Source organism: Vipera ursinii (genome assembly GCF_947247035.1).
Source record: "Vipera ursinii genome assembly, chromosome: 1".
Taxonomy (NCBI): domain Eukaryota; kingdom Metazoa; phylum Chordata; class Lepidosauria; order Squamata; family Viperidae; genus Vipera; species Vipera ursinii.
Window position 1 is genome coordinate 296,028,250 of NC_139512.1, and position 12,603 is coordinate 296,040,852.

The following is a 12,603-nucleotide window of genomic DNA, read 5'->3' on the forward strand; positions in this document are numbered from 1 at the left end:
TCTCAGTAAACTTGTTTATGTTTACATTTCTCAATAACCTAACCAAAGAGCAAAAAATCTAGCTTCCACATCCCTGTACAGGAAATAAAGCCTTATTGTACTTTCCAACTTTTATCCATTATCACTTCCTTTTAGCGTTTCCATCAACATTCTGATGGTATTGTCAGACCCTCATTTGTTATATGATTTCTCTTTTTACTTTCTGGTCTGCCAGTCTGTTGGGAGGGGGGAGGAGGATGATCTGCTATTCTTCTGGGAGGGGGAAGGTTGGTATGTGCAATGTGCCCTGGGTCATCTGTCTTATCTCCGCACCAAGGGAAGGAGATCAAGAGGCCCAGATGAAAACGAAAATCTGAGAATGGTGCATGGGAACTGCGCTTATCAATTTGGGTCCCATAAAAACTTTGCACCTGAGGCATGGATGAAATCAAACTGGACATTTGGCTGTTGGGGTGGGATCTGCAAGGGACGCTTTGATGTATTGTTTCACGTGGGAAAATACTAGATCTTGCCTTGCTTTCCTGCTATCACTACCTTTCAATAAAAGTTCCTTTTGAGATAATGGCTGTTTCAAGAGTTCTGCTTTCTTGGGAGGATTAGTTGAGGGAGGACTTACAGGTATATTTCAAGTCTCCTCAATGAAACTTTGTTTAACATACTGGTAGGTAAAATGTTTTCCATGTAGGTTTAAAAAAAAGCTTTATAACTGATATTTTTGTTTTGTCTAGTGCTGAGAAATCAGCTGTTGCTGCAGAAGAGACAGGCCAGGCTCAATGAATCGCCACGCCCTCTTCAGCTGCCACCACTCCAGCAGCCTAAAGAAGGCAATGGAAGCAGGTCGCAGGATGGTTTTATATACTCTTTCTCCATCAGCGAAGGCCTTATAGTACAGGTGTGTATGTGGCCTTGTACTCTTTGCTCCTACGCAAAATTAAATAATTTAGAATTGGTGGTAGTGGTGGCAGAGCTTTAAAATACGTTTGTTTATTTATTTAAAATATAGCCACCCATTTTATATCAATTTCTGGCTGATATAAGATTATGGAAAGTATATCCTCTGAAGTTGTTGAAGTCCAACTCCCATAAAATACTAGGTCAGAGAGGATGAAAATAGTAGTGTTATCACATCTAAAGGAACAGGGTTTTTTCATTACTAAAGTGATTTGAGCATTGCATTTTCTCTATTTGGCAAGAAATGATGTTCCTGGGTAGTGAGGACAGCATTCAAAGTACTGCTTGTCTAAAACAAAACTATTAATTGCATCACTAGAAAAAATTACACGGAAATGGCTAGGTATTATGGATAAGGGCCAGCAAACTGAAGAACAATTAACACATGCTCCTCTACTGATAATTACAGTAAGTTTTTATTTTTTCTTGTAGGCAGCTTAAGGCCTGTTGCAAAAACATTTGTTGCTAATAGACCAATTATACTGTACAAACACTATTATTTACTCACGAAGTTATTAATATTAGATTTGATGAAAGTCTTTAAAAAGTGTGAAATAATATACTTTAAAAATGAGATAAAGGATTTGTAATGCTAATACTGTAGAAATTTCTTGAAATTCTGAGTCATAGTTTAATTGAGAAATCAGCAGAACACCACTGACATGCTGTTTAGCTGGAACATAGAGAATGTGGCTAAACTAGCATTTTGGCTTACAACTGTGCATTTAAAGTGGTGCGCATGAGTCATTTCGTTACAAGATGGACAGCAAATAAATTCAATAAATAAATAGGGACATGATAGACATAGCTTTTATGTGAAAATTGTTTTCTTTTTGAAGAGTATCATATTGATGACACTGATGGAAGATTACACTAATGCAAACATTTTTTTTGCTTCTCAGAATCCAAACAAAGACATTCTGAACATTAGCTCTGCTGTGTTCAGAAGCATGAACAAACCAAATGGATTTGAGTTTCCTTCACTTCCAATGTACCAGTGCTGATTGAAGCAAGGAATATAGTTCCCAACATATTCTGTATGTTTGCTAGTTAACCATGTATTAGGACAGTGCTTGATTGTAATTAAGAACACACAGACGTGTATGTATTTTCCTTCTCTGTTGTTGACAGGGGTGATTTAACAGGAACTTTAGTTAAGAAAACTCAAAATCCTCTGATTGCCAAAATATCATCAGGAACACTTTTAGGAAGATTGGAATCTAAAAATAAGAGGTTGTGCTTTTTCCAGGAAAGATTCATTACGTCCTACTATGAATTTCCAGTAACAGTCTTTTTTTTTTTAATAAAAAACACTTACTGGCTAGACCCTGAGTCTATGGGAAAGTCTCAGCTGATACTTTCCATCAAATGACAAGAGAATAGTTCTGCAATTAAGATTTAAAAGGGTCTCCTACTATGAGACTTTATGAAGGGCCAGCCCAAATTTGTTATTTTTGTCCATCAATTGGTTTGCTACAATTGTTTTTCTGAAAACCACCAGTTTGCCACCCATTGTTCCCAAAAAATTATTGTAAGGTTATAGTCTTGGATTTCACAGCACTATAAAAAGGATAAGGGTAGGATAAAAAATTGATTTGAAAAAAAGTGGTAAACGTGATCCATTTAAAATTAATCCAGGCATGATTAGCAGAGAATTACAAGTAGATGATAAATCTGGATGTAACAAGCTCAGAGTGGTTTGCAACAGAATTATTATTTGCAGTGCTTTTTTTGTAAAAGAAAAAGGTGCCGGAACTCACACATGCAATACAACCCACCTTGCCTACCCTACAATGTTCCATTCAAAAAAGGTGCTGGAACTCCGTTCTGAGCGTTCTATGACAAAAAAGCCCTGATTATTTGTATTTAGCACTTTAAACAGCAAAAGCTCCCTTCGAAGTATTTCTTATTTGCAAAATTTGTACAACCAGCCAGAGAAAAGACTAGAGAGCATACTTCCCTGGAAATAATTTGTTCCATTGCATAGTCGGGGAAAATGGTTCCAATGAGACAGCATACTTTTTGTTTTACTAAATAAAAAAACATCATCTTGCATCCAACAACCTTATAACTTTTATTATCAAAGAAATATAGTTATTTCTTTCTTAGCGGCTATTCTGAGAGGTTGATTATATTTACCGGCATGGTTGGCTTGCCTTGTGCTTGTGTGCCTGGTCAAAGGATAATCTTTGTTGTTCTTCTTAACATCATATGCAAATTGTATTTCACGAAAGAAGTTATTTTATATACATCGGCTAGCCAAAGCAGCTCATTCTACCAATCCAATAATCCAGAAGAATCCGCTGGGTTGCAGGACCATAATGTACAAAGTTGATACGGATTCACAACCATTCAAGTGAACATCCAGATTCCTCACAATCAAGCATCAAAATACATTCTTTGCATATTCCTGGGCTGCTGCCAGTACCATCTGTACATCGCCAGTCTTCGCCATGCCTTTAGCTACAACTCCAGAACCTTCTGCTTTGCCTCCCATTTGAGTACAGACAGCGAGAGCCCAGTCAGCTGCCGAAGCCTTTGATAATGAACTCTAAGAAGGGGAACAAATTAATAAAACATAGATGAACGGCTGAGAATGACAATCGAATTTTTGCTCTACAGCAGGCAACCGAGAAATGCATTCATGTGAAAAAAGAAGTGCACTATGCATTAACTGGTTTAGAGAAAGTGTATGATAATATGAATAGTCCTGAATTATGGACTACATGTACTTTTGTACGTAGATGATATTTTATTGTTAGTTGAGACCCTACATTACTTCTCATGAATATTAGGTTGTATGAAGCAACAAGGAATAGAGTTCTGAAAATTAAGGTAATAAAAACCAAAATAGAGCTGTTAGTCAGGAATATGGAAAAAATTGAGTGAATAATTGCAAATTATATCTACAAAGTAAAAAAAGTAAAGGAAGGAGATGTGTGTGTGACTGGAACACTAAGTACTTGTGCAAGTTACTCTCTCTCAGCCTTAGGCAAGATATATATATTAGGCAGGAGATATACTCTGTCTCTGTCTGTGTCTCTCTGTGTGTGATACACAAACACACACACACGCACAGTATATACATACATATACATATATAAATACACAATGGCAAACCACTTCTGAAATGTGTGTGTGTGTGTGTGTGTGAAGTGGTTTGCCACTGTCTCCTTCCTAAGGTTGAGAGAGTAACTGGCCCAAGAGCTTAGTCTCCTAATTTCCAGCTTGGGGCCTTAGCCACTACGCCAATCTGGCTCTCTGAATTTGTATACTTTAGTAGAATGTTTATTAAGATGAATAATGGAAGGAGAAATTTTAAGATACTGGTGGAAAAGCTATTAGTCATATGTGGTCTGTGGCAAGAAAAGATTGTTGAATTAAATGGAGACTGCATAAGAAGCCACTTTTGTCCATTTTGTTATATGGAAGTGAGAACAATTTGACAATTTGCAATCTTTGTTAGACATTAAGGAAAATCAAAAGTGAGCTGATTTAAGGTAGACCTCAGCTTACATCCACATTTAGCACCGGAATTTCTGTTGCTAAGTGATGAGGTCATTAATTCACACTTGATTTTATTATTATTTTTGCCATGGTTCTTAAGTGGATCGTGAGGGGGGGTCATTAAGCAATTTCGACTTTTCCCATTGAATTTGTTGGAAGCCCCCTTGGAAGGCCACAAATGATGCTCATGTGACCCCGGAATGCTGCAGTCTTCGTAAATATATGCTAATTGCCAAATGAATGGATGTGATCATGTGACTGCAGGAACGCTCTGTCATAAGTTGCTTTTTTCAGCACTGTCGTACCGTCAAACAGTTGTGGTAGTAAGTAGTAAGTCAATGACTACTGGTATATTAAAGCAATTTAATTAGTCACCAAGAGAAAAACCTGATATAAATCATCTACCACTGATATTTTTTCACATATTAGTGTGCTCAAAGATCAGATTTCAGATATTTCTGAAAGTAGTACAAATTGATAACTAAAATATTGTAAATTAATGTGCTTGTTTAGAAGAAAGGTCATCAACCTTTCTTGGTTGGTGGACCGGAGGGAAAGGGAGGGGGAAGCATTTTACGTGTGCATGCGTGGGGCCACAAGCATGCCTATGATGCAAACAGGGCAGGGCTAGCACTTGCACAATAGTCGCTAGCCCTACTCCGTTCTTGCGTGGCACATCGCTGTCCATTTTTACACCCGCAGCGCAGCGGCAGCCCATTTTTGCATCCTGTGGTGCAGTGGTATCATGTTTTTGCGCTGTGCGGTGCAGTGGTGTCATTTTTGTTCCATGACATGGCATCCCATTTTTGTGCCCCGCGGCGCAGCGGTGTCATTTTCGCACCCTGCGTGACGGTGTACCATTTTCATGCCCTGCGGTGCGACGGTGACCTGTTTTCACACGGCATGGCTGTGGCGCTACCTCAAGTGGGGCGTGTGTATGTGCACACACGCACGCACTGGCCAGCTTGTCCAGTGGCCAGCAGGCCACAGCCCACAAGTTGGGGACCCCTGGTTTAGAACATTGAAGAGGACATTCTTTGCATAATATATTTTATATGAGCAACGGGCAAGCTATTTAAGAAATAATAATTTCATTTCCTATAGTTTCAGTGACAGCATATTGAGAGTGCCTACCATTCCTTTAATATCTGTCATTTCTTCTGATCAACTTTTCTTATGTTAGCCCTGCCTTAATTAGCATCTCTGACTTGTTTGGCTAAATTCCATCACCATATAAGTGCATAACAACAATCATCTCCAACATGTGATTTCCCGCATGTAACTAAAAGTGGAAGACTGAAACTTTGGGCTGAGATCATTTTCGTGGAATGAAAAACTGAAATGTTTGTCTGGCTTATAACCTGAATGCTACAGATGCACTAATTCATTTTTATAAAATTGCTTATGCACAATGGTGATGAAATTTTACTGTAAGGATGTTAGGGTTAGGGTTGACTCCTGGCAACTGCTTGGATAGGTCTCTGCAGTTTTCTTGGTACAATTTTGGAAGTAGTTTGCCATTGCCTCCTTCCTAGGGCTGAGAGAGGGGATGGCCCAAGTCATTCAGCTGGCTTTGTGCCTTGGGCAGGACTAGAACATACAGCCTCATGGTTTCTAGCCTGATGTGTTAACCTCGACACCAAACAAAAATTCTAGTACTTTACTGGGCCATTTCAAAAAATGAAAACCATAATTTTCTCTTAATGTCATGGTTTTTACTGATCTTAATGATCAGTAAAAACCATGACATTAAGAGAAAATTTTGTAAACTTTTCTAAATGAAAAGACACATTTCAAAATTTGTTCTCATTCAACGAACATGAAGATTTTGCCTCTATCCTTTCAGAATACTGGAAACTTCAGAATCCCAGGGAATCCCACCTACCTTGGATACCTGGCAAGCGCAAAACACCTGGCCTGGTACTTGTGAGCTAAGCAACATCACAGAAGCCCCTGGTACTTTGTTACACAGTTGATTGACTGCTTTCATCAAGATCTAGGATAAAAACAAAAGATAAAAATAAAACTCCACCTTCAAAAAATTACTTGTTTTCATCAAGGAATTTAAGAAGCAGAACTCTTCAATATTTTAAATTGTATCATGTTATAAAGCAGTGCAATATACCCTGGACGGAGACAGAGAAATGAGAATTGGTGAATAGGGAGGTTTTCAGTTTACATAACACAAGAATTGTAAAAGGAGGAGGAAACTAATCATTAAAGGGTTCAGAACCAACCAGCCCACTCACACTATTTGAGCAGTTCAGACGTAATCCTTCCTCTGCTCTAAGCTGCTTAACACTTGAGGAAGCCAGTTTAATCTGCTGACTGCCAAAACAACTTCACCATGGCCAAGGGCTGGTATGCTGCTTTCAAAGAGAAATCCACAATTGCTTAAAACTCACATAGGGTGTCTCAGCAGGAATAGTGTCAATAATGACTGGCTCATTGGAATACTTTGTCAGCAAGTCCTGCACCTTCTCTGCAGCCTTGGGAAAGAATGTACAAAATGCGTCAATAATGGTTGGGTAACTGACATAAAATGTACAGAAGAGAGGTGATACTGTCAATGAAATATCAGTGGCGTGCTGTAAAAATAGCAAATATAAAGCAAACAGGAAATCCCACTGCAAGAGCATAAGTCCTTGGACTATGTATGTATAAAATAAAATGGTACATATAAAATTAACGGTAGGAAGTTCCATATTACACCAGAACAGATTAGTGTAGTTCAGCAGTGATCTATTTCCTCACTAATATTCTTTTAAGTCAGATAATCATGGAAAGCTCATTGGTTTTTGCTTTACAAACAAATCATGAGATTTAAGTATAAAAAGAGGACTCCTAATCTCTAAAGTTGAGGATGCTTTATTCAAAAAAGACTTGTTAACCTGTTCTTAAACTCTTGTCTCACAAAACTCTCATAAGCTGAACATCCTGATAACCAGGCTCAGAATTTGTTCTATTAGATTACTCACAACAAGTATCTCACCAACATTTTTTTCCTTCTGCTTCTATGTAGCAGCTATTGGTTAACTGCAAATCTCAGAGGTTCCAGCCAACATGACCAATGGTGGAGAATGCTTTGAATTCTGCCACGGAGTTTCTCCTGGATCAATCAATCCCCTTAGTTATTCAAAGTATATGACAGTTTATATATCATAGAAGAATGTGACTTCATTTCGGAATGATGCCACTTACTACACTTCTTTATATATTCATTTATTTAAAACGTATTTCTACACATATATGTAATTAATTACAATATTTGTCATTCTGAAGTCAACACAATAAACCTCCAGCTCAGAATTTGTCACAACAGGATTTAACTGTCATTTAGTTTTTATTAAGACTATTAGTTGATTAGGCCTCTTTGCTTAATTTAAATTTTTGTAGCTATGAAATTTTGTCATGCCTGCCAAAATGAAGAACTGCTGGATCCTTACCAGTCTCTTTTCCATTTTCCTATGTGCATTATTGGCTGCTTGCTGCAGTGTTTTGAGAGAAGCCTGCAATTTTCTTTTCTGCCACTGAGGCATCTTGGTAGTATCCACCCTCTGTAAAACAGATCAGTTTTCCATTATGCCTTTCCATTTCACAGATTCTTTTTCAGATGGAAGAAAGGATTTTCCAGCAATGCAGCTGAAGGCAGAATAATTTTTTTAATTCTGTAGTTATAAGGACAGTTCATTTGAGTGAATGAATCTTAATTTTACTCTTAAACATTTCAGCATGATGTGCAGTACGTTGATATTAAAAAATGTCATTCTTTAGTGGGTCCTGTTTGTGCCAGAGATCCCCCATGTTGATCCATGCATGTTACTGGCCAGTCATTTTACTGAAATCAATGATGATGGTCAAAGAGAAAAATGAAGGCCTTGAAGCAGGTTAGCAATAGCAATAACATTTACACTTTTATACTGCCCCATCCCCTTCATGGATTACTGCCTTGTCGTGGCGAAGGGGCTTGCGTAATTCAATGAAGCTATGAGCTATGCCGTGCAGGGCCACCCAAGACGGACAGGTCATAGCCGAGAGTTCTGACAAAACGTGATCCACTGGAGAAGGAAATGGCAACCCACTCCAGTATCTTTGCCATGAAAACCCTATGGACAGTACCAAAAGGCAAAACGATATGACGCTGGAAGATGAGCCCCTCAGGTCGGAAGGCGTCCAATATGCTACTGGGGAAGAGCAGAGGGCTAGTACTAGTAGCGCCAGAAAGAATGAAGCGACTGGGCCAAAGCCGAAAGGACGCTCAGCTGTGGATGTGTCTGGTGGTGAAAGGAAAGTCCGATGCTGTAAAGATTTTTTCTCCATAGGAACCTGGAATGTAAGATCCATGAATCAAGGAAAGCTGGACGTGGTCAAACAAGAGATGACAAGACTGAACATCGACATCTTAGGTATCAGCGAACTAAAATGGACAGGAATGGGTGAATTTAATTCAGATGACCATCAGGTATACTACTGCGGGCAAGAATCCCTCAGAAGAAATGGAGTAGCCTTGATAGTCAATAAAAGAGTAGGAAAAGCAATACTGGGATACAATCCTCAAAATGACAGAATGATCTCAGTTCGAATCCAAGGCAAACCATTCAATATCACAGTAGTCCAAGTCTATGCCCCAACCACCAGTGCTGAAGAGGATGAAATTGACCAGTTCTATGAAGCCCTACAGCACCTTATAGAACTAACACCAAAAAATGATGTCCTTATCATCATGGGGGATTGGAATGCTAAAGTAGGAAGCCAAAAGATAACTGGAATAACAGGCAAGTTTGGCCTTGGAGTACAAAATGAAGCAGGGCACAGGCTGATAGAATTTTGTCAAGAGAATACGATGGTCATAGCAAACACTCTTTTCCAACAACCCAAGAGACGGCTCTACACATGGACATCACCAGACGGTCAACACAGAAATCAGATTGACTATATGCTCTGCAGCCAAAGATGGAGAAGCTCTATACAGTCAGTAAAAACAAGACCAGGAGCTGACTGTGGCTCAGATCATGAGCTTCTCCTTGCAAAGTTTAAGCTTAAACTGAAGAAAGTAGGGAAAAGCACTAGGCCACTCAGGTATGAATTAAATCATATCCCTGTTGAATATACAGTAGAGGTGACAAATAGATTTAAGGAATTAGATCTGATAGACAGAGTGCCTGAAGAACTATGGACAGAGGTTCGCGACATTGTACAACAGGTAGCAACCAAAACCATCCCAAAGAAAAAGAAATGCAAGAAAGCAAAATGGCTGTCTGAGGAAGCTTTGCAAATAGCTGAGGAAAGGAGGGAAGCAAAAGGCAAGGGAGAAAAACATAGATATGCCCAATTGAATGCAGAATTCCAGAGAATAGCTAGAAGAGATAAGAATGCCTTCTTAAATGAACAGTGCAAAGAAATAGAAGAAAACAATAGAATAGGGAGGACCAGAGATCTTTTCAAGAAAATTGGAGAGATGAAGGGAACGTTTAATGCAAAAATGGGCATGATAAAGGACCAAAATGGCAGGGACCTAACAGAGGCAGAAGAGATTAAGAAGAGGTGGCAAAATTACACAGAAGAACTATACAAGAATGAGCTTAATGTCCCAGATAATCACAATGAGTTGGTCACTGACCTCGAGCCAGACATCCTAGAATGTGAAGTGAAGTGGGCCTTAGAAAAGCTGAGCAACAACAAAGCTAGTGGAGGTGACAGTATTCCAGCTGAGCTATTCAAAATCTTAAAAGACAGTGCAGTAAAAGTGCTACACTCAATTTGCCAGCAAATTTGGAAAACTCAACAGTGGCCACAGGATTGGAAAAGATCAGTTTACATTCCAATTCCAAAGAAAGGCAGTGCCAAAGAATGTTCAAACTATCGCACCATTGCACTCATTTCTCATGCTAGTAAAGTCATGCTTAAAATCCTACAAGCTAGACTTCAGCAGTATGTGGATCGAGAACTACCAGAAGTACAGGCAGGATTTCGAAGAGGCAGAGGAACTAGAGATCAAATTGCCAACATACGCTGGATCATGGAGAAAGCTAGGGAGTTCCAGAAAAACATCTACTTCTGCTTCATTGACTATGCTAAAGCCTTTGATTGTGTGGATCATAACAAACTGTGGCAAGTTCTTAAAGAGATGGGAGTACCAGACCATCTTATTTGTCTCTTGAGAAACCTATATGCGGGTCAAGAAGCAACAGTGAGAACTGGACACGGAACCACTGATTGGTTCAAAATTGGGAAAGGAGTCCGGCAAGGCTGTATACTGTCACCCTGCCTATTTAACTTATATGCAGAGCACATCATGAGAAAGGCAGGGCTAGATGAATCAAAAGTTGGAATTAAGATTGCCGGAAGAAATATCAACAACCTAAGATACGCAGATGATACCACTCTAATGGCAGAAAGTGAAGAAGAACTAAAGAGCCTCTTGTTGCGGGTGAAGAAGGAGAGTGCAAAACTTGGGTTGAAACTTAACATTAAGAAAACCAAGATCATGGCATCTGGCCCTCTCAATTCCTGGCAAATAGATGGGGAAGAAATGGAGGTAGTGACAGATTTTATTTTCCTGGGCTCCAAGATCACTGCAGATGGGGACTGTAGCCAAGAAATTAAAAGACGCTTGCTCCTGGGGAGGAAAGCCATGGCAAATCTAGACAGCACACTAAAAAGCAGAGACATCACCCTGTCAACAAAAGTGCGTATAGTCAAGGCTATGGTCTTCCCAGTTGCAATGTATGGCAGTGAAAGTTGGACCATAAGAAAGGCTGAGCGCCAAAGAATTGAGGCCTTTGAACTATGGTGCTGGAGAAGACTCCTGCGAGTCCCTTGGACTGCAAGGCGATCAAACCGGTCAGTCCTAGAGGAGATAAACCCTGACTGCTCTTTAGAAGGCCAGATCCTGAAGCTAAAACTCAAATACTTTGGCCACCTAATGAGAAGGAAGGACTCACTGGAGAAGAGCCTAATGCTGGGAAAGATCGAGGGCAATAGAAGAAGGGGACGACAGAGAATGAGGTGGCTGGATGGAGTCACTGAAGCTGTAGGCGTGAGCTTAAATGGACTCCAGAAGATGGTAGAGGACAGGAAGGCCTGGAGGAACATTGTCCATAGGGTCGCGATGGGTCGGACACGACTTCGCAGCTAACAACAACTGCCCCATAGCGCTCTACAGCACTCATCGGACAAATTGCAATCTAAGCATTATTTGCATATTTTCCCCAACAGTCTGGGTCCTCATTTTACTGACCTCGGAAAAATGGAAGGCTGAGTCAACCTTGAGCCCCATCAGGATTGAACTCGTCTGTGGGCAGAATTTTTCTGCAGTGCTGCACTTTAACCACCAGGGCTCCTCCAGGTTAATTACAAATATATCTATGCTGAGTATATTGACCTCATATAGGGGTAGGGGGAAAGGGCAATCTTCAATAAACATTTAAATTATCAAAGGATCCAGACCTAAAATCAGATATCCTACCCTCAAATAATATACTATAATATAATATTTCCATTCATTCAACAAGTATCAGATAATATAAGCTTAGCTGACAACTAGGAGCTTAATGTGAGAATAAGGTCATGTGGCAGCATTAAAAAAAACCCTCCCATGAATTCTTTTGAATTCTTCTGAGTAGGCGGGCCCTACTCACATCAGTCAGATGACCAACTTCCTTGGAGATTCGGCGCGCTTCACTGACTGAGGCTCCTCCCACTTTCACTCGGGTAGCAAGTGAATCCACCTCTGTGGCCAAGAACTGGCCAATATCCTGAGCCTATAAAAACAGAGATATCACTTTATTTACCTTGTTTGCTGGATCCCTGGAAAAAGCGCTGCTATTCATGATAGCCTACGGTGGGTTGCTTGTTGGTGATGAGAAAAAAGCCAGAAAACACATAACACTTAAAATGCATTCTAAGGAGGGGGTGAAATTAATGAGATCAGGAAAGGAGATTGCTCTTAGAGGTATGTATGTTGGTGGGAGAGTTACAGTTAAACTAAAATAAGCACTTCCACAGACTAAAAGCCTCAGGAATTTGGGATAAAGCTGAATGGGAGAGATGACAACTGAAGAAAAGAGATAGTCTTTATTATTAAAAACCTATTGTCTTGCCCTATTTTTACCACCCCTTATGTAAAAACCTATTGACATGGAC

At 39.7% G+C, this 12,603-nt stretch overlaps 1 protein-coding gene across 1 annotated transcript in view; it reads right to left on the bottom strand.

The window, feature by feature from the left end:
• Positions 1-1,443: 1,443 nt before the first annotated feature.
• The window catches only part of AARS2 (alanyl-tRNA synthetase 2, mitochondrial), a 38,230-nt gene continuing 27,070 nt past the window's right edge, over positions 1,444-12,603 (bottom strand). The window contains 5 exon segments of the mRNA XM_083352605.1: positions 1,444-3,502; positions 6,344-6,454; positions 6,864-6,947; positions 7,905-8,015; positions 12,099-12,221. Coding sequence (XP_083208731.1) covers positions 3,338-3,502; positions 6,344-6,454; positions 6,864-6,947; positions 7,905-8,015; positions 12,099-12,221 — 594 coding nt within the window. The 3' untranslated portion in view covers positions 1,444-3,337.